This window comes from Haemaphysalis longicornis, unplaced genomic scaffold (assembly GCF_048455015.1).
Source record: "Haemaphysalis longicornis isolate Haplotype H1 unplaced genomic scaffold, Haemaphysalis longicornis Haplotype H1 scaffold_8, whole genome shotgun sequence".
In the NCBI taxonomy this organism is placed as follows: Eukaryota; Metazoa; Arthropoda; class Arachnida; order Ixodida; family Ixodidae; genus Haemaphysalis; species Haemaphysalis longicornis.
In genome coordinates this window covers 3,599,429-3,622,381 of record NW_027526445.1, presented here as the reverse complement: position 1 = coordinate 3,622,381, position 22,953 = coordinate 3,599,429, and the positions used below count along the sequence as shown (strand labels likewise).

Here is a 22,953-nt window from a genome sequence, read left to right as displayed (position 1 = left end):
GTACAATTTTTTGAGGGAATAGTCGCCAATACCCTATTCGGGAGTTTGGAATTGTGTAGTGGTTCTCTTCTCGTCCTGCTCGCAAGCCCCTACTCGAGAGCTTAGAGACAAAGAAGAAGATTCACCTAGCATCAATCGAGACGCTATCTTTGTTAACCGTAAGGTAAGCATTTATTTACGACTTGTAATGTAGTGATTGCGCTGTGCTGTTTGGGATAACGCAGGGATAAATGCTCTGCAGCTAAGTGTATAATGCACTTGCAGCCATGGTTCAGCAATTCAAGTCTGAGCGACAAAATTTCATTGTCCGAAATGCATATATTACCAGCCCTTGGTTTTTGTTTAGGAGACGTTGGTTTCTTGTGTCAGTTTTGTGCAGTTTTTATTTTTATTTTTATTGATTTATTCTTTGTGCTTTTTCTTGCCTTACTCAAGGAGGGGGGTATTCAGAAACTTTGTACTAGCTAATACGTATCCGCTTGCTTCCGTTGTCGGATTGCGTCGTAGGTTCTTGTGTTCATTCAAGACATACCTTGATGGGTTGACTTAAGTTACGTTAGAATTTTTGTTTATACGTTGGGTTAGGTTAGTAATTGAAACGAAATGCATGCCAACACAGCATGCACAAAAAAATGCAGCAATGAAGTAAGTGTATACAAACCGCCCGCAAAGCATTCCGGCACGATGCCATGCCGTCGCGGTCAGCAAATGGTAGTGCTGTCCCGGCTGCATTTCACGTAGCCGACTTAGCCGGCGGCCGGCACAACAGGCACTGTCTTAGTTTGGATGCCAAGCACCAGTACGCACAGCGGCATGCCAGACATTACAACATGTTTACACGCAAGACCGGCTGCCCTATCAGTTGCGAGAAAGATGCCTCGTACAAGCAGCAGTTGGTGGTAGCGTCGCACATTCCTTGCAATTTACAGCTTTTCGACATTGCTGCAATGCAGGAAACTACCTAAACATTTGAGAGGTCGTCGTCGGCAAGCAACGCCAAAACAATAAAAAAGTCCTACTTCATGTTGTGCCTCGCCTGTGCAAGCAGTCAAAGTGGGCAAGTTCTTTAACAGAAAACCAAATGTTGGCGGCTAGTGCAGTGTGCAGAACATAATTTAAGTTTCACTTTCAGGAAATATTTGTGCATTTTATTCCCAAGAAGTACAGCCTATTTACAAGCCTGAAGTCGGAAAATTCCGCTTTATGAAAGTATCACTTGCTCATTTTCCTTCTTTTCTAGGTTTCTCTAACGGATTCTACAGAACATGTCTCGTACAGAATACGATTGGCCGGTGATGCAGAGAGACCCCGAGCTGGGCAGGCATGACCTGCCCAGGTTCACCGAAGATTCACAAGGCAACTTGGTCGTGGAACCTCTCAACACCGAAGATCTCCCAGATGTAAGTCCCACACGAAACTGTTGTAGGGAAAACAATTTTTGGTTGCTTTTATTTAACGCAAAAGGCTGGAAGGTTTCAATTAGCGAGAGCCTTCGGTGCAGGAACACCGCACAAAAACACGGATTCCTAAATTCCACTCAGCTGCAAGGCGTTCGATGGGAAATACAGAATGGGAGAGGGCACGCTCTGTGCTTCGCAAAGAAACATCTAATAGAAGGTAGCTCTCTCTCTTAGTCGACGCCTCAGGTTGTTGCTCGCAGCGAGTTTCAGTATTTATAAGTTTCGCTGTATTTATGAATGATTCATGAATAAACTTGCGTTAAACATGGGGGGTGGGTGGAAATAAACAGACAGGAATCAACAGGGGAATAAACAGGAAGACGGACTCAGCTCATCTGTACGCTCATCTGGAAGTACGCTCATCTGGGTGTTTTTCCCTTGTAATCGGTTTTTCTCGAACGTTTAACCTTCAATTCTTCGTTACAAGTGGACATTCGCAATCACAACCGATTATTAGTGCTTCGGTTTCGTCTGGGTTTTTTTTTGGTTGATTTAACTAATTGTTTCTCTATATATTTCTTAGATGGGAGCATACCTCTGCACAGAAATTTTGGACATCCCTTCTTAAAGCCAACTTCAACTCACACGCTGATAGACTTGGGAAAACCACTTAGTAAAAAAGTGCGATGAGTGTGAGGAATGCTTCGGCCTACCAACTTGTCCTAATACGACTATCGGCCCGCCGAATTTTGTACTCGTCAGCACTTTTGAACGTAAAAACACCCGTAAGCATTTGAAGCAAATGCTTCGAGTAGTGTGGAGAAGGGGAGAAATACGGTAATCACAAAATATATGTGGGGTAGCTTTGTGATTGTGGAGTTCCCAGAAATTCTAGCAAAAACTGACTGCATACTTGTTAGTCTAGGTCGACGTTTCGACCTCCCCACCCCGAGTTGTCGCTTGAACCTTACAAGCGCTCATTATGTGCTTCGACAAAATACTTAGTGGACTGCCTCAATTAACGCCACCACCTTGGCGAAGAAATATTTAGAAGGCGAGACGTCCAGATTAAGTGAAATCCTCAAGGCTGAAAAAAGTTTCTGCGAAGGGAGAATATGGTAGATTTCGAATTTACCCTTCACATTGTTACAGTCGGGTGCAGACGCATACCTTAACACGAAAACGTAATGTTGCATAGTACCCAAATACGCTAACAACAGCTTAGTATTTCTTAATAACGAAGAGTAGAACTATGACATTCTTATTTCAATAATGAAAGGCAGCCTACACAAACGTCGGGAACGCCCGCAATTATTAAGGGCACTCATAGATAACGCGCGGTTGAGGATGACGAAATGACGTTCTGAATTGCTTGTGGCAGTGCACGTGGGCAGCTTACGATTTATTGCTTTTTCAGTGCAATCTGCAAAAGTTTGTTAATAGACACTTCATGAAAGCCTTTGTAAATCAATGAAGGAACCGCACTTTTTTATGCACAAACACATAGCATTACCAATGAAGTTAGCATGGGTGAAATTTAACTGTTCTTACCAAATCCCAACGGCTATTTGTTAGCACATTTTCTGCCATATTGACAGGTGGTTAGGTAGTGAACGTTTGACGGGCTTGGAAGAAGATGACGAAACTTCCATTGGGCAACAATAGGAAATGCGGGTCTTCCCCTGTTGTTTCTATGCTTAATCAGAGGGCCGAACCAAGTGACACTTTAAGAGGCATTCACAAGCAGAGAACAAAATTAGCCTTGGCTGAGCTCGGCTATGCCAGGATATACGTACGTGAGCTAGGGTTCATCTTGTTATTTTTAGCTTTCCTGGTTGTCTAGGATTAGCTTGATTATCATGCTTACTGCTGCTTCAATGAAACACACTCGGTGTAAGCATTATGTCACACATGTAGATTTATCAAGCGGCTCCTCCGCAGCCTCACCAGTCGCCCTAGAGCTAAGATGGTTGCGCAGGTGCACGCCGGTGTTGGTGCGACGCACGAGCCATCGGTTCCACACTCGGCCACCACTCGCATGATCATCGGGTGGTCCGGGCAGCCACGTGCGGAACAGATATCGGCGAAGATGCTGGGCGCGTGGGGTGTGTTAGAGACAGCGGGCAGCGAGCAACTTTCTGTGCGCCGTGTGACTTCACTGCTCCTCGCGCATGCGCAGCACGGCTCTCCAGGAGCCACGCGAAACTGCTCAACCTCAGAGAGTGTAGCTCACGCTACAAAAAAGTATACTAAGTATCTGCGCCTAGCGAACATGAACCGCAGGACAAAGGTCTGACGTAGTGGTACAAAACAGGTCCGGTGTTGGACGATTGCTCCGAAATATCGCTACCGAGACAAGCCAAACCTGTGAATTTCAGACACTTGCTCCAATGCGTGTGCGGCGCATGGTCGACATTGCATTGTGAAGTACTCCACGTACAGTGGTCTACCTAAGGTTGCCTTCCTTTTTCTGTGCCCGTGGCTGATTTAGACACGCACACGAGAAAGCCGAGGAACGAAATAAGGCATTCGTATTATTAGAGTAATTATATAGGGAGACACTTTAAAGGAGCTATGGAGACAAAACACAAGTTTGGCTCGTTGAAAAGTTCGCCTCGTTAGAATCATACTGACAGCTCTGTTAACGTAAACTTCCTTCAAATAAGCTATATCATTAGGAAAAAAAGAATGGCCATGCGACCCACTAGCTCATTTACCGCAACCGAACCTATGATGTCATACCAGCCTGCTCTGCGATAGACGGAGGCCGGCAAGAGCAAACGCGAATTAGGCAGAGCGTATAAGGTTGCCGAACGAGCTGTTTGCGCCTAAATGTAATGCATATCTATTTCACAGCATTAAAAATGGTGTGGTAAACAGCAACAGTTACGAAAATACTCGTAAACATAGAAGTACCGATGCGTATTGCTGTTGGTACTGGGCGCACTATGCTTCTCTTAGCTGCTCAACAGTCCGACACTTTGGAGTTGTCCTATACGTTTGCTTACATGACCCTGTTTGTCAGCATACCGCAGGTTTCACGAAGCAATTACTTCCTATTGTAACAAAAACAAGCCAGGTGTAAATACAGCCAAAAACAAAGCAACGGCGGAGTGCTGAGTATGCTAGCGCCCCCGGTAGGTTTGACAGCAAGCAAGGCTGCAGAGCCGAATGGCGCAGTAGAAGTTCTTTTGTACACGCGCTGTTATGACTTTCTGTAGACGTCACGAAAACACACAATTTGGCGGGAGAATGAAAATTTTAACCTAAATTAATTTCTCAGTGAATACGGCATCATTTGCGGCCGCGCAAGCTCTGAGTACACTATAAACCACGAAATTTTTCGAACAAAACAAACATGTATTTTGTCTTCGTGGTTCCTTTAAGAATCCCTGTATGCGGGACTGCCAAAGCATTATATTTTACTTCAAGCTGAACAATCCTCAGTGTGTAATGGTATGGCTGTCGTGATTATGTCTTCTGTTGCGACAATATCATCGTCACGGTTTGGATATGTCTGGCCTGCAATCTTCGCGCCGCAACGAAACCGGTGGTGTGGCCTGGTCGTAGTTTTAACTCACCCGAGCGCATGGGCTGCTCGCAGTGCGGCCTTTTTGTGCATCCTCGCAACTTCTGAGGCATACGTGCGTGCGGGACCACGTTTTACACTTCCCGCTAGCGTAGACGCTTCCTAGGTCCTCGCAGTAGAGACAGCACAGACATACAGAAACGTGTCCAGCGGTGTGATTGTGTGTTTTCATTATTATCGTCATTATCCTATCACGGTAGCGTCGTCTCGTTCTCTGTGTTACTATGATGGGCCACACATGAGCCACACACAAGGTACGCGTTCTTTGCTAGTTTCGCTGTTGGCAGGCTCAAAACATTTCAGCTGACCTCCGCAGGTGGTACCTTCCCTTTTATTCTCTTGTTCCAATCGTTGTGGTCTATTTTTTTCTTGCGCCGTAATAATGTCGTTGAACTACACTTGTTCCCTTTAGGGTACTGGCGCATAACGCAGAAGACCATTGCTTTTTTCTGTTACTCGGGTTCCCTTGATTGTCTTGATATTTTCAAGCCCTACATAACTCAAGCTACTGCGCACTATAACACACACACACATACATGAGCGACAATGGAGTATACGCGGTGCTGCGGGAAATATGTATACCCTTTGCTTTGTATGTCCCTTCCTTATATAGCGCTGCGAATGTTTGGTTGTTGTGCTTGTGTGTGTGTGTTTTCTACTGCGCTGTAGCTTCATTTATGTGGAACCAACTAGCCCCGAGATGAACCTTACCAAGTCGTACGTATTTGCTATAAGGGAAAAGTTGCCTTGGTACGCTTGTAATGAGCCTGCTCAAATAACTTATGTAATCCTCAATTATGCCTCCAACACACTATTCCCCCCGGGTGGCATCCAGGATCCAGGGTAGCCAAATTAGTATGCCCTCTCTCCCGTATTCTGAAGGTCGTGAGTTCGGTTACCGGCAGGGCAGCATGTTTCAAAGCGAAGCTTTACTGTCCTCACTGATGCCATTGTATGCCAATAAGCCCTGCAGTAAAGCACCTTTCTCTAAAGACGATGATGTGTGAATAATGCAATAGCAAATTAGTCCTCCTGTGGCCGAAACAAAACCTGGACTGCTCACGTTATGAAGCCGGCGTCTATCCAATGGCTGTATTTCGACATTGTCGAAACGAACGCCCAGCAGCAGGTACCGATTCCCGCCTTACACCTTTACCCGAACATTAGGCCTACGGAGTGCGCACCGGAGAGTTGTCGTCGGTATTGTAGGAAATCAGTGCTTACTCCGAGAGTAGCACATATAAGCGAGTTCAAATCCCCAACCAAAAAAAAATCCCTCACGAGGAAGCTTTGTAGTTGAACATCGTCGTCGTTGGTCGGAGGTGGGCATAATTTTTCTGCACTTTCTTTTACTTAAAAAAACTCCCTTCAACACTCAAAATCTTATCAACTCTCGTGTCCATGCCTTAGTTGGTGTTCGTGAGAGATTATTTTCTTTTCTCAATTCCCTCAACGAGCCCGCAATTCCTACATTTGATGTGCCGCATGCATAGGGAGAGTCTTCGTGTAGTGTTGTGCAACAAGCAGCATGACAGGGTTATCCGCAAGTTTCCAGCTACTGCCACGTCACAGACGTCCGTGCCAAAGCATAAGTGCTTTTAAAAGGCAGCTATCTTCACAGCAACTAGTTGGAGCGGAGTTAGCTACCACCACAAGAGTACGATGTCATCATGTATTTTGGGCACACATTTTACGCGACGAAGTAGGGAGGAGCAGAGCCTCTGTGGTTGCCTTGTTTATATGAAAGCCGAAATATATATAAGAAAACGATGGAATAGGTTGCCAACCGAAGCAAGTTTCTCTCCTGCTCCTTCCTTTTAAAAACGAACGTGATTCATCTAGAAAAACGAAAGAACTCGCGTCTCCATGCCATCCTTGCTGTTCTTGACTGCTGGGTATACCACTTCTGTGTGTACAGATATGAAGTTTGACGTCCCATTTGTGTGTCACTGCGGGTATTATACAGGCTTCTTCTTCCATTCCAAGTTTGCAATACAACTATGTTTGTCTAAGGAGGGGTTCAGGATTAACGGAACATTTCTCCGACTGTCCGTCCTTTCGGCGAACATATGGAGAAAAATTACCGATGGTCGCGCTGTGATTTTCAGGGCAGTATTTAGTCAATCTGTCAGATTCATGCTCGAAAGAAGTTCACTCTTTCTAGAGCTCAAGAACTATTTACTGGTTGCAGGGTCCTCCGCCCAACGCCCGACCCATCTTCTACCGCCTCGCCGCTTCGGTCATTGGAGCTCTCCTGCTGGCACTTTTGACACTCATTGGAGTGGCATTCATCCTCGTGCAGTCTAGGGCGCCCTTCAATACAACGACTGATCCGCCACACGACGCGAGACCTCCGAGATACGAGTAAGGATCCACAGATAATTTTCCACTTCCCTGAAAACGAGCAGTTTATTGCTGGCTTCTTTGTGAAAAGTATCAAACAATGTAGAACGCAACTGCTACTGGCATTGATTTATTGAATATTTTAGTTTACCATTGATTGATTGACTGACTGATTGATTGATTGGCTCATGCCTGACTAGGTGATTGAGTAACGCGCGGTACTCATTTTTATAGCGTTCGTACTTGAGGGTCCAAAAGCTCAAAATCCATGTATAGCGTATCAATTGATCTACCAGAGAATAACAATGTGCGCCAATGACGTATTTTACCCTCATTTTCTTGTGAACTTTTCACTTTTCAACCCTGATAGAGATGCGTAGTAAGTTAAGCACTAATGAGTCCCTCCCCCAAAAAGAACAACACTAGGCGCGAAGCTTGTCACCAATCAGTAAAACCAAAGCAAAATTCAGCACCAGAAACCAACCCTTAACCAAACTCGCACCCATCCTCAATATACCCAAACCGACGCCCCATAAACGCAAACCAAATCCCTGACCCAACACAAACCAAGACCCATCCCGAACCAGTGGCGGCGCTTGGGAACACACACACTATAAAAACAGTCATCCCTGTTCACGTAACGAATTGCCACACATTCACGATTTTATTGCACGGCTGGCGGGCACAAAATATACAGCAAGACGACCTCGTTGTGCCATACCACCAAATCCCCGCCGAACCGGAGGACATACAAAAACAGCCATAACAACTCCACTTGGCCAGTTTGAGTTTGTCCGTATGCCCTACGGCTTGAAAAATGGAGCGCAGACCTTTCAAAGGTTGATGAATGAAGTCACCTGGATGACAATTTGGTGGCCAGCAGAACTCCTAGCGAGCACGAATAGCAACTTCACCAAATCTTTAAGCGTCTGGATGAGCACGGTCTGGAGTTGAAAGCTCAAAAGTGCGTGTTTGGTGTCGAGGCTCTCAAATTCCTTGGCCGCCACATCACTGCTGAAGGCATTATGTCATTGGAATCGAGGGTGGAATCCGTCAACACGTTTCCTGCTTCAACATCTTTCCACAAGCTCAGAGAGTTCCTCGGGGTCTCAAACTTCCACCGGTGGTTCATTCCGTATTGTGCGCAAGTACTCCAGCCGTTGACCGACCTACTGCGCCGAGAAGATCAAAAGGCCTCAGGATTTTGTTGGTCTGACAAACATCAGAACGCTTTCCAGAAAGATAAGGACGAACTGGCCGCGGCTACCCTTGTCATTCATCCACTGCCTGACGCGCCTACACACCTCATGGTGGACGCCTCCTCCACATCTGTCAGAGCAGTGCTGCAGCAACAGGAGGGTGCACAGTGGAAGCCACTGGGCTTGTTTTCAAAACGACAGAAGCCTGCAGAAGTATACGGTACAGCACTTTTGGAAGGGATATGCTCGCAATTTATTGCTCCATTAAGCATTTCCGCTACTTCCTCGAAGGTAGTGAGTTCTACATCTTGAGAGACCACAAGCCCTCACCTACGTATTCAACAATAACAGTTCCTCCTACTTAGAACGGGAAATTCTCCAGCTGTCATTCATCTCTGAGTTTTCTACAGACATCCATCACGTTCCCGCGGATGAAAACGAAGCAGCCGACATCTTGTCTCACGTCAACGCTTCCGGCACAAAAGTCCTGGACTTCGAGGCGATGGCCGCGGCTCAGCGGTAGGACACTGAGTTCACCAGACTGAAAGGTGGGGGATCCTTACTCATGCTTTCGGAGGTGGCGCTTCCCTACGTCCAGGGCACGATAACCTGCGATACCTCCCAGGCAACCCCATGACTTTTCGTCCCACTGAATTTTTGTCGAGTGGTATTCAACACTTTCCACTCCATCACCCACGCAGGTGTCCGCGCAACCCGGCGGCTGATAACAGAACGCTTCGTCCGGCCCGGCGCCAAAGCGGGTATGCGAAGTTGGGCTCGGACTTGTGCAAGGTGTCAGCAAGTGAAGGTGACTCGCCACACTCCGGCTGCACTACAGGAATTTGGGACTCCTGAGTAGCGGTTTGACCACGATCACCTCGACCTCTAGACTTGCTTCGCTAGATAAGGTTCGCGCGTTAAACGTTGCCAGGTTCAGATTCCATTGGCGGCCTGTCCGGATCCAGGGATTCTTAGCACCCTCTGCTGCGTCACAGGTCTGACCGCCGCCGTGGTCAGTTGCTTCGCAGCCGCTGGGGACTGAGGGCCGGGGGTTAATTGGCGTATTCATGGGAGGTTGTGGCCGTTACTACACCAGGGTGGCCAATACTGCTCTGGTGAGGGAGTGCATTACCGGCAATGGTCGCCGGGTTCAGGCCGCACCAGGCCCCTTTGTGCAATTCCATCAATACGCGGATTTTTTTTTAATCCGGTGGGAATTGTCCGGCACCGCGATTCGAACCACGGTCCTTCTGCACGCGAGGCGGGTGTTCTACCTCTACGCCATCGCTGCGGTGGCGCCATCGAGGAATACTACGCCATCGAGGAATTAGAGGGCATTAAATGGGATGTAATAGGGCTTAGCGAGGTTAGGAGGGCAGGCGAAGCCTTTACGGTGCTGAGAAATGGACACGTCCTATGTTACCGGGGTCTAGAGGACAGAAGAGAGCTGGCAGCGGGATGTCTAGTCAATAAAAGCATAGCTGGCAACATAGACGAATACTATAGCATTAACGAAAGGGCAGCAGGTCTTGTAATTAGGCTCAATAAGACGTACAAGCTCAAGGTGGTGCAGGGCTACGCGCCCACATCCAGCCACGACGACCAAGTAGTGGAACGCTTCTATGAAGATGTGGAATCGGCAATGGCTAAAGTAAAAACACAGTATAACGTAGTTATGCGGGACTTCAATGCTAAAGTAGGCAAGAATCAGGCTGGAGACAAGGCAGTTGGGAGATATGGTCTGGGCTGTAGAAATAGCAGGGGGGACCTACTAGTTGAGTTTGCAGTACGGAATAACCTACGCATAATGAACACCTTCTTCTGTAAACGGGAGAGTCGGAAGTGGACCTGGAGGAGCCCGAATGGGGAGCACAAAAAAAATTAAATAGACTTCATATTATGTGATAACCCTGGCGTCGTGCAGGATGTGGAAGTGCTCGGAAGGGTAACGTGTACTGACCACCGTATGGTAAGATCTCGAATTCGGCTAGATTTGAGGAGGGACCGCAACAAGCTAGTACGAAAGAAGCCGATAAATGAGATAACAGTAAGACGTAAAGTAGAAGAATTCAGGATCGCGCTGCAGAAGCGATATTCCGCCCTTAACGAGGAAGCCGAGCTTACGACACAGGAAGCCAGCGACAACCTTACACGCATTATCACGGAGTGTGCAGTAGAAGTCGGGGGCACTATGGCTAGACAGGATACTGGTAAACTTTCACAGGAGACGAAAGATCTAATCAGGAAACGGAAAACCGTGAGAATGTCTACCGCAGATGACAGAATAGAACTAGCCGAGCTGTCGAAGTTAATCAATAAGGGTAAGACAGCTGACATACGGAAGTATAATATGAAGAGGATCGAATACGCTGTAAAGAGCGGAAGTTGCCTGAAAGCAGTGAAGAGACGTCTTGGCGTGGGGAAAAATCAGATGTATGCACTTAAGGATAAGCAAGGCAATGTCATCACAAATAGGGATAAAATAGTCACAGTGGCCGAGGAGTTCTATAGGGATCTGTACAGTAGCAGGGACATACAGGATAATGCCGAACGAGACAGTAGTTCAGAGGAGATAGACATCCCACCAGTAACGACCGAAGAGGTAAGGAAGGCTTTGAAAGAAATGAAAGGGGGCAAAGCACCTGGTGAGGATCAGATAACAGCAGACCTCTTGAAGGATGGCGGAGAAATTGTACTTGAAAAACTAGCAAACCTGTACACGCAATGCCTAATTACCGCAAGCGTACCGGAATCTTGGAAGAACGCGAACATCATCCTAATCCCTAAGAAAGGCGACATGAAGGACTTGAAAAATAATAGCCCGATCAGCTTACTGTCAGTCGTCTACAAGGTATTTACCAAGGTAATCGCTAACCGAATCTCTGCAACCTTAGATTTCAGTCAACCTAAAGAACAAGCAGGGTTCCGTAAAGGTTATTCAACAATGGACCATATTCACACCATCAATCAGGTGATACAAAAGTGCGCTGAGTATACTGAACCCCTATATATAGCCTTCATAGATTATGAGAAAGCATTTGACTCGGTAGAAACCCTAGCAGTCATTCAGGCATTACGGAACCAGAAGGTAGGTGAGCATTATGTAAGAATACTAGAGGATATCTACAATGGGTCTACAGCTACCATCATCCTCCATAGGGAGAGCAGTAAAATACCTATAAGGAAGGGTGTCAGACAAGGAGACACAATCTCTCCAATGTTATTCACAGCATGCTTACAAGAAGTATTCAGAACGTTGGATTGGGAACAGGTGGGAGTAAGGGTTAATGAAGAATACCTCAGTAACCTCAGATTTGCTAATGACGTTGCCTTGCTAAGTAACTCGGGGGACGAATTGCAAAGCATGCTTTCCGCACTGGGCGAACAGAGTAGAACCGTGGGCCTGAAAATTAATATGCAGAAAACTAAAGTAATGATCAATAACCTCGGGACAGCACAGCAGTTTGAGATAGGTGGCGAGGCAGTGGAAGTGGTAAGCAAATATATCTTCTTAGGCCAAGTTGTGTCCCCAGATCCCAACCATGAGGCAGAGATAATTAGAAGGATCAGAATGGGGTGGGGTGCAAATGGCAGACATTCTCAGATAATGAATAGGAGCCTACCATTGTCGCTGAAGAAGAAAGGGTATGACAGCTGCATCTTACCGCTACTCACCTATGGGGCAGAAACTTGGAGGCTCACTAAGAGGGTTCAACTTAAATTGAGAACGACTTAGCGGGCAATGGAGCGGAAAATGATAGGTGTAACATTAAGGGACAAGAAGAGAGAGGAGTGGGTCAGGGAGCAAACTGGTGTTAAAGACATATTAGTAGAAATTAAGAAGAAGAAATGGATGTGGGCAGGGCATGTAATGCGAAGGCAAGATAACCGCTGGTCATTAAGGGTAACAGAGTGGATCCCTAGAGAAGGCAATCGTTGCAGGGGGCGGCAGAAAGTTAGATGGGCATATGAGATCAAGAAGTTTGCGGGGATAAATTGGGCACAGTTGGCACAGGACCGAGATAATTGGAGAATAATGGCAGAGGCCTATGCCCTGCAGTGGGCGTATATAGGCTGGTGATGATGATGATGATGACCTCGACCTAGTTGAACCGCTACCGCCCTGCCAAGGTTTCAGATACCTGCTCACATGGATCGATAGATACAGCCGATGGCCCGAAGCTATACCAAATGCGGGCATATCAGCTGAGACCATCGCGCAGGCCTTTATTCAGACTAGGGTGTCCTGCTTTGGCTGCCCCGCCCGCAAAACAACTGACCGGGAACGGCAGGTTCAGAGCAACCTCTTTTCCGCGCTTTTGACCCTCCGCGTCACGATGCTGCAGCATACAACCGCCTAACACCCCGCCACCAACGGAATGGTGGAGCGCTGGCACAGGCAACTCGAAGCTGCAATTACAGTGAAACTCGATTGCCAGCACTGGGTGAAAAAGCTTCCGGTCGGTCTTCTTGCCTATGCTCAAAGGTGAAGGAAGACATCGGCTTCAGCGCAGCGGAAATGGTGTACGGCTCGACAATGTGCCTCCCGGGAGAATTCTTCTCCGATAGACACTTTCCACCCCAGCAGCTTCCGACCACATCAAGAAGCTGCGCGCATGGCTTGCGCAACTCAGGCCAACAGCATCTCGCATCGCCCGCAAAAGAAAGGTTTTCACATTTCCCGACATGGACTCAGCTACACGTGTGTCCCTGCGACACGACGCAACCTCACTACGCCGTACGATGGCCCTTTCAAAGTTTTGGGACGTAATAACAAGACCATCACAATCGACGCGCGGGTTAAACGAGAAGTCGTCGTCGTCGACCGCGCCAACCCTGCTCATATTGAGGTTTCTGTTCATGGAGCCTCTTACGTATCTTTTCAGTGATAACCAGTGCACTCTTACCTTTCGGCATTCAGCCGGTAACTGCTTCCTTTCTTAAAGCTCCGCAATCTGGGGGGGTTGGGGAGCCTCTGTAGCGGCAGCCGCTCGCAAGATGCGCGCATTCTTTTTGCACCGGTCTGCGGCCGGCTCGACGACAGTGCGCCTTTGTTGAAGATGCGTACTTGCGGCGCCACCGCGGGCATAGGGATTACTCCTGGCGCCTTTGTCGTCTGCTCGCACGGGGGGCCTTTTTCCTCTCTCTTTTGAAGGCCGCGGGGGTTCCCCTTCTCTCCCTCGTCGGGGGAAGCTCTCGGCGCACGCATCTTTGGAAAATAAACAGTCTTGTCTCGAAACTGGAAACCAGCTCCACGTCTGCTTTCTCGCGTCTTTTAGCAGCCGACATTCCCTGCTGCTACACCAGAGGTGCGAATGCAACCACTGAAAGTATGTTTTTCCAGAAGTGCTTGGTTGTTATCTGGAGCTTCAAAAACACAAGTCAGTCATACAAGCTGGGCTGGAAAATGTCTCGTTACCACAGGCACATGTCTACCAGTAATGGGAAAATGTCGGCTGTCTTTATGTCCTTTAATTGCGGTCACGCCTTTTTTTCCTCTTTTTTCCAAGCCACCTTGGTATGCTTAACTTTTTCGCTACCACGCCTATTCAAAATCGATTGATTTGATCGATACTTTGGGAGCACCTTTTCATAGGGTTCCAGGCGTTGCTAGAACAAGTAATTCTCTTCGGAGTTAGATCGGGAAGTGGCCTTTCAAAATCAGTTTTATTTTCATTTTTGCAACAGATACGTGGTTTTTGACACGCTTTTGAAACACCTGGGTGCGGAAAAGGGGCGTGGTCATCGCGCGTCACTGCTACCAACAAAGAATGTGTGCCACTCGTAGTTACTCAGCGTCAGAGTTTGTTTTTGCTATCAGGGCGTGAATGGTGAACCAGCAAACGATTTTGAATCGTCAGGTTCGCGCTCTGACAGTAATAATCCTAAAAATCAACTTAAAATGTCAAGCAGTGCCTGGGTGCAAAGCTACTTTATGATTTTAGACAGTTGTATTGCCTTTGCGCACGTTGTTTTAAGTTCTGTGGCAGTTCTACTTACCCCAGCATTATTCGCGAACAGTTTACAACAGTTTTTGTTTCATTTCTGCATCGCGAAATTAATATTTAGCGCTACTAGGCAGTTACCCAACATCAAGGCTACCTACCAAAGCGCCTGGAGCGTCCGCAACTGTCCTCGAAAAAAGAACGACGCTCCTTAATTCCCCCCACCCTAACCCGATCTTTGCGATAAGAACTTCAGATGCGAGTCAAAAGATCACACCCAGTCACCAGATATCTGTTCCGCCGGGGACAGCGCTTCAAACCGGCCATACACTGCCAGCTGTTCGCCTTCCAGTTTCGTTTCCATGCGAAGGTATATCCGAGTGTCGAATGTTGCAGCTTAGATGAACTGTCTATACGGACTAAGCCTCCGATAAGTTTTTGTACTGTTTCATTTGAAAACTGTGAGGTGGCGCTGCAATAGAGGACGCTCGTTGTGCTGATCTTGTCCATCAGGCAGCTGGTTCTCGACCAAAGATCGCAGGGCACGATTCTAGCGCATCGCACCGCATTTTTGCCAGCAAGGCTACAATTGCGAGTAAGAAGATGATAATAAAGCTAAGTTTTATGTTTTGAGAGATCACTGACCGTGAACGTCAACATGCAACAACCACGGCGTTCCGTTTTCAACGTTATGCATGTTTTTTTCCGCATCAAGTGCTTGTCTCAAATATTGTGCTCGCCGTAATTCGAAGTCAGTCACTGACAAGATGTTTTTACGGTATGTGAGGACAGATCGGTGCCTCTGATAATATGAAACCGCCAGATTTATTCCAGGGAACCACCCGAAATTGCACATTGTGAATTGGAGGTTGTGATTCACCGCAAGAGACGAGCACCATGCGTGCTAGTATTTTTTATATATCTGTCAAACTATTCCGCGCAAGTCGACATTTTCTCTAGGGCGTGTTTTAAATGCAGAGCATTTCAGTAACTCACGGTGTTACCCGGGTTGACGTCCGTAGTCCGCATCGCTCCCCCTACACTATATAAAAAAATAATACTTACCGGCGCCAGGTTTCGATCCCACGACTCTGCGGGCGGAACGCAAGGTACATGGTGCTCCGCCGACTGCGCCACAAAGCCGACACAGAATGGAAGGTTACGCACGCGCCTTATATCCTTGACTCATTCAACCGTCGGCCACAGGTGCGCCCTCTCCCCCGCGTCCTCCTCGCCTTCTCTCCGCTCGCAACACCCTCTCTCGCTGCGTTCGGTTCGGGCGCACAACAGGTGGGGACGTGCGCAACACCCTCTCTCGCCGCGTTGGGTTCACGCTGAGCAACAGTCGGTTCGCGTGCAAGAACAGGTTGGGGCGCTCGCATCGCGCTCTCTCGCCGCGGTCGGTTCGTGCTTAAACCACATATGTCGTTCGCGCGCGCTCCGGTCGCTAACATCTGTGGCGTGATCGTGACGTCAACATCACGCGTTCGTGTGGTGGCGCGATTTCGGCGCTATAACACTCTCTCTCGCGAGGGGCATTGGATCGGATTCGATTGGATTGGCTTGGATTGGTTTGGCTTGGCTTGGATTGGATTGGATTGGTTTGGATTTGGATTGGATTGGATTAAAGTGGATTGTGTTGCGTCACAGCCGCGCCACGTTGCGTCATAGCCGCTCCACGTTGCGTCATAGCCGCGGCAGGGGGTTCACGGCACGTTTCACGTTTCACCATCGACTTCATTGACAATGTCTACGCTGGAAGACAACAATTACAACAACAACAACCAATACGTAATCCATACGACTTGCAGGCGCGCCCCCCGCGGAAATGCTCTGCATTTGATCGTGCCCCTCGCAAGGGGGATGTTTTTTTTAAGAAATGTTTCTTTACAAAATGTACATTTAAAAAACTCTTATTGGAATTAAATAATCTGCATTTTTTTATTCCTTTAACTATTGCCTAACCAATTTTCTTAGCAGGAACAAAATGTGTTCTTGGACCCCTAAAATTGGTCAATTTTTCCGGCGGCAACGAAAGAGTTTTAAAGGGTTAGGTTTATATTATATTTACGATCTTCATAAAATTACGGCACCTATGGTCAACCCATTCGCCTTAGGTATCGCGCAGGTTTCTTCATTTTGAGATCCATTTTCTCAAACCTTGGTTATGCAGCGCCGGAACGATTGGCGATTTTCCTTACAAATTTGCGCGAGGTGCTTCGGGCATTGCATTCTCGCAAGCCCAACACTTTCCGACCAGCTATGGCAGCGGATGACGAGTTTAAGTTGTAGCCGCGAGCACCAACGAATGACGGCAACTCGATCAGCACAGGAAAATTTTAATAAAATTTGATGGTAGTCTCAAACTGTCCAAACAGCTCCAAGACGAGTGACGTAAAAACGAAGGGCACGGTAAGAGCGACGACAATATGAAAGGTTATTGAGCAAGCAAAAACGTCCGCATGAGCACTCCAAGATAGTAATTCAGCCAGAGCACAGCCATTTCCGAATGCTCGCAGCAAAACGCATGAAGCGTTTATTAAGGAATAGGAACGTCCGCCTTGCCTACAGATATCCTGCCGGAATATGACAGCAATCTCAAGAATGACGCGCGTGCGTATCTATGCCCCGACTCTCACATGTGTGGACCAGTGGCGTAAATTATGGGCGGATCAGGACCATCTTTCCGTTCGAACTGGGGGGAACACCAGTTCCAAGCACCCACACACCACATTTGAATTGCTTCACAGCTGAGTATGCCGCACTCCACGTAAAACCCACTCCGACATCTAAAGTCCCCACGGAAGGCTGAAACGCAATGTAAAAACGACAGCTGCTTTTAGTTTCAAAAGGCATGGTATAGCACGAGCATTCGTAAATGCTACGGCTTACTTCTAGCGTTCCGGAAAGGTTTTGAAACCTGGGCTTCAAAACGAAAAGTAAATGCAGAATCCCTGATCGTCTACCATTGATATGTCTACAAATTTGTGGAAGCCATTGTCAATGACCTAGTATAAATCCCATTGCCCTGCTATGATTCCGTTAGTGTAAAACAAACCACCGGTAAGCATAAACACGGTTCGTTTACTGAAACTAACAAAAGCTGTACCAGAACACATTATAGAAAAAAATGCTGGGATTCTGATCTGATGTTTTAACCCGAAGGTCATATTCACTCGAAATATGCTAGAGCCCCCAAACGAGTAAAATTTTAAATAACGTTACCGACGCACGTTTCTGCGTTGGTACTAAGTGCTATTCTAAGTTGGTTCTAAGTGCCATTTGGTTAGGCTTCCTCACCGGGAGCGAGGCTGCGGGGCGTAGTGATAATTATACCATAAGGAAACCGCGCGTGTCGACGCTTATACCGGTCAGATTCCTGATCGATGATTAGAAGACATACCTGCGAGGTGTTCGTCAACTGTCGACTGATTGCTCCAAGTCACGGAGACAGCCAAGCGGGAGGTTTGAACCGTTTGAAGACACCGCCACATTTTCGGAAGATGAAAACAAGTTTCTTCTGTCGAACGACCGAGATGCCAACGACACCAGGGAGATACGAAAATATGGGCGCCATTGACCCTTCAGATTAAGCAAGCGCCACTTTTCACGTATATTTTGTTAGTAATTGATGCGGCTGTACCGGGCACTGAGAAGAGGTTAAATCCAGAATATGAGGCAATTATGACGTACAGGAAGCTGTATCTGTTCCGGCGCAGATCAACCGGCTGTCAGACGCAGATGTGGATGTGATGCGACGATACAAAACCACCGATATAGGTAAAGTCGGGTTACGGGTGTGCTTGTTGCAGGATAAATACTGCAACCTCAAACTCATTGACGACGTGGCAGCAGTACTCCGGAACATCCACACGGCCCCCGCCAGTATTTCAAGGAAGCAGAGAGTGTTTTCATGATCGTCTTGGCGATGCTGGTCTCTTACTGTGAAGCGGAGCGATCGTTCAGTGATTTTGGAAGAGTGAAAACCTGGCTGTCTAGTACAATGGGGGAAGAACGCATCGAGTGCTTGACTTTCGAGCATGTTCATCAAACCATTTTAGACCTAATAACATTGCCATAGTTGATAGAAACATTGTCAGCGCGTGCAAGAATCGCGCTGTCCCTTTTGTACTCTCTAATAATGCCAAAAGCTAGGACATATCCCCCGCGTGATCATTACTCACATTGGGCAAAATATTCCTTATTGATCTTTTTTTAAAGCCTGCAATAGCACGGCACAATTACTTGAGGGGTTTACCTATGCTCTTGTTTTAATTTTTTGAAAGCATGATATCAATTTTTATATTATAAAAAACACTACTTATAACAGAAAAATCACCGCCGTGGCAAGACGTGTGTCCCCAGGTGCGATATGTCTGTATTTACGCAACCAGTGTGATGCATGCATTATCTAACACATAGGTGGTTTTTATACAGAAGGGTAAGCTCACCCAATTGATAGTAAAAGCGTTTCGCATCAAGAAGAAAAATACTTGTGCCAGCCAGTACTCAATCAGGTTTGCCAAAAGGGGGTTTACGCTCTGGTCAGTGCCGTATGCGTATAAGATTATCTCCGCCATTGCGCAACACTTATATTTGTTTTCTCGTTGCTATCCCAAAACACCTGCTCTCCGTGTGAATTACCATTGTCAAGTGCCCCATATATCTTCTTCCTGTGTTATAATTATTCCCTTTCTGGTCACCACGTGTCCTTTGTACCCTTTTTACGTCCGTCGGCTTGACGGTGTTTGATGACTAGAAACCAGTGCCAACTTTCGCAACTAAAATTCTCGCTCTTGGTTGTCGTTGTTCAACTTTACAGGGTTACTGTTCCTACGTACAAGGAGAAGAGTAGCACCACGTATGTTTGGAAAAGCGAAGATTTCCTTAACAAAACGAATTCGCCAACCTCCCTACCATTGGATCCGGGATTGCTTTGAGCCACATACCGTACGGGGTTATTTTAAAGGGAACTGGTATCGATGTGTTCTACTGCCTGGGCTTCAATTTCAGTGAATATGCTTGCTTTCATTTGATTGCAGCAGGTATTTTACCGCTCATATTTTAACCTGAGCAAAATAAACAATTTCTACTACTACCGATATTTAGAGGCGACTAGTTCTTCCGAGTCTTGTAGATTCATTGAAAAACACTGAGTACATGATGCGCGCTCAAAAAGTGTTGATCATTTCTACATTGGGATTGGCTAGGCATGTTATCCTTCAGTTAAGCCCTCGAGATATGAAGCGGGCTCTCCCTGCAATACAATAAATTTCAGTGCCCTACAACCCTGTGAAGGGATTGACCGGCGAACTGGGGCGTGCAATGTTAGACTCGTTTGAGCGGCTAATTGTCATAAACCGTGTTTTGGGAGACTTCTAATAACATCTAAAGTTAGAGCCATTTTTTGTAACCATAATGCCTCAATAGAAGACAATTTGTACACTGCAAGCTAAGTTTGTAACATTTACAACTTCCCAGTCAACTAATTACAACAACGAAATGAAACGTGGTGCAGTGGTATAGTCGTCTTATGGGCTAATTTTATGTATTGTGTTTGTGGATGCATTTTCTAATGCAACAGTTATAATCGTTATTGTTGTTACCGTATATATATTTCTGTACATATTGAACACAGATTTAAAGTTAGCGTGGCGAGCTCTTGAACAAATGTGCACTTCAGTTCATTCTTACCAAGGACAGCCACCGACTTGAAACACCTTCCCGCCTACATTGCCAGCAACGCTGACCCATCATCTTTCAAGGAGACCTTAATAAACTTTGTATAAACTTTACGCACTCCTTTCCGTAACGCCCTTCGAGGGAACGAGAGTATTGTGATAAATAAATAAATAAATCATACTAGCTAATTAGGGGGCCATGGATCCCTGCGGAAACCACGACGCGGAAAATCGAGGTTAAGCTCCTTCAATGTCCTTAAAATATCTCTAATGTAAACATAAAGCATTGCTGGAAACACAGTTTTCTAGGGAACAATATCAGCCATCTTCTATCAAAATGTAGAGGCATTGTGACTATTTTAATGTCTTTTTCCGTACTGGGGTGCCTGCATAGAAAAACGCAAGCAACTGCGCGGAAAGTGCACAATACAGGGATGGGTCTACAAACAAGAATTTACCCGATCATCTTATCCTAGCTTAACCTTCAAAGACGACTGCATTGCTTCCAAGGCATGTTTAAGGGTCAGTATAAGCCGTCTTGTAATAAATAGTGGAAGCTGGTAGACATTCATTTATTTTTCATGATTCTTTTGAATACTGTCAATTCGTTTTTTCTGGGCGGAGAAAGCTGCTACAGAGAGAGCCAGCGCCGAGAATTTCGCCAAGGACAGCGCCAGAACAGCTCCGGTGTTAACACTTGTGCGTTATTCGGTGCCTGGGTCAGGACAAATTTGTTGAGGCAGCCGGGACAGCTACAGCGTACTATCCAAAAACCATCTGCACTGACTGAAGGCAGGATGCGAGCCTCGCTATATTCCGCGCCATTTCTACTCTGAAAGGACAATCAGGGAGAAATGAAGCTTGATGAGTTCATCCTAGTGACAGATCTGGAAGCCCTTACGTTTAGTGTTTGCCCCAGCGGGTACAATGAATTCTATACTTCAACTACGAGCAGCGTCGCTTTGCTCTGAAAGATAAAAATATCGGAAATTGCTCGACAATAATTTTTTTCAACTGACATGCTGGAAGGTCGCAAAACATCACTTAACTTGTGCCATACGGGTGGTCAATAAGAAAGGCTCAATTCGTATTTACTTCAGTAGTTATTTAACAAAGAGATTGACTTGAAGTTAAAATAGATGACCTCTTGTGCTGTGAAAACATAATGTTACTTCCTTCTTGAAAAAAATCCACACAAGAGTTGATATGTTAACAGGTTTATAGGTTTATGTGAAATGCAGGGTGATTCGACAACAGAAGTGTCGTAGCCTGGCGTTGCAAACTTGGAAGCTTTTTATTGTAAATTCACTGCATCACATGGTTTTTCATTCCCTGATCCGCCCCTAAAAAAGGCCAGTCTCACACAATAAAGCGTTCAGCATCACGGCTATTTGAGTCCTGTTGTTATGGTAGCAGTAACGGAAGTCGAGCTAGTGGCATGGTTGCCTTCTAACCGCGCTAAAATGACAGAGACAAACACAGCTTTTTTTTGTCTTTTTTTTGTGCCTGTCATTTCAGGGCTGTTAGAAGAATCCTGTGATTATAGTCTGGCCACCCTCAATCCCCGCCTGGCGCATTCGGGATAACAATGGCGACGAGTATCGGATCAGCCCTTCAAAGGTTACGGAGACAACCACCAGCCTGTGCGGAAATGTCGGGTTAAATGCCACAATGGCGTATGTTCGTATAAGCCACGACAAGCCAGACCCGTCTGAATGATTTGCGCCTTGAAGCTGCACCTTATTACAGCTGATAACTCTGTACGATATAACAACACTAAACGTTCCATCAATTCAAGGGAGAACGCTTGTGCTTCTGTACGCTCCATGACCTGATGTCATCTCGAATATCATAATGGCGGGTGCTCAGAACCTTAAGCATTTCTTTAAAGTTGGGAATACAGAAATTTTATGTCAGACAGAATGACAGATTGTCAGACAGGAATGGCTCTTCACCAACTGGTACTTTGGTGATGGGGGCGCATCTGTCCTGCACCATCGAAATGAGTTCAGTCAGGGTCGCGCACAAGCTGTCATCTGTGGAAGGGCTTTCTGCTACGAGTGTGAAATAAGCACACTCATGTTCCAAGTTACCTTCAAGTGTAGCATGGTGTAAATAATTTTGGCTGCGATGCTTTTGTCATCTGCATAGCTTTTAGTGCCTCAGGCGAGTATTTTTTTGTTGTTTTCCGCCCTTAGCTGAGTTTTTCAATGGTTAACATCGGGCTCTGGTGGAAGAGGCACAATTGGTAACTGCTGCTTGAAGACACAACTGCAGATAAAAAAAGAAAACATCTTAACTGCAGGTATGTATTCCTTTAAACAGCTGAACTGCCTCTTCAGCTCTTCACAGCACCGATAAGTGCCATAGATAGGTGAGCGAAGTGCAATAACTCCGTACAAATTACTCAAATATTCTGTTGTGCAGCAGCAGATGACCAGGGAAGCTGCGGGAATAGCACTTTTCAGGAACTGCGCTCTATATACAACTAATTCCTTGCAACTAATTCCTTATTGCTAGAATCCCCAATGCTCTTGAAGGTTACGGAGCACGGCAAATGACTGCTGTCACGACTAGAATACTTCATAAGTGTCAAGATGCTCATTTCTATTTTAGATTCCTGCTGCTTCTTCGTCCCACACATGCTGGATAGTGCCGTCTGGCGGTGTTCCCGTGATCGCCGGATAATTGTGCGTGTGTACGTGAGGCCACCTTAAGCCTTTGGTGTGTCAGAATTGCACGTGGGTTTTTTTAGGAGGCGGCTTTCGCCTTCAGTACCATCTGAGCGGGCGCGTC

General features: G+C 46.5%; 2 protein-coding genes across 2 annotated transcripts in view; both read left to right on the top strand.

Annotated features, from left to right (window-relative positions):
• Positions 1-22,953, top strand: part of LOC144149832 (N-acetylated-alpha-linked acidic dipeptidase 2-like) — a 380,783-nt gene that overhangs the window by 134,833 nt on the left and 222,997 nt on the right. The gene's annotated exons all lie outside the window — the stretch shown is intronic.
• Positions 1,255-7,357, top strand: LOC144149661 (uncharacterized). Its single transcript, XM_077681325.1, has 2 exons — positions 1,255-1,400; positions 7,181-7,357. Exons 1-2 carry the CDS (start codon positions 1,266-1,268, stop codon positions 7,355-7,357), a joined length of 312 nt encoding a protein of 103 aa, XP_077537451.1. The 5' UTR covers positions 1,255-1,265.

Excerpts from the sequence above, each read along its gene's own strand:
- LOC144149661 (XM_077681325.1), top strand. The coding sequence starts at position 1,266 with ATGTCTCGTACAGAATACGATTGGCCGGTGATGCAGAGAGACCCCGAG. Across the intron at positions 1,401-7,180 it reads ACACCGAAGATCTCCCAGAT|GGTCCTCCGCCCAACGCCCG; the intron begins GTAAGTCCCACA and ends TACTGGTTGCAG.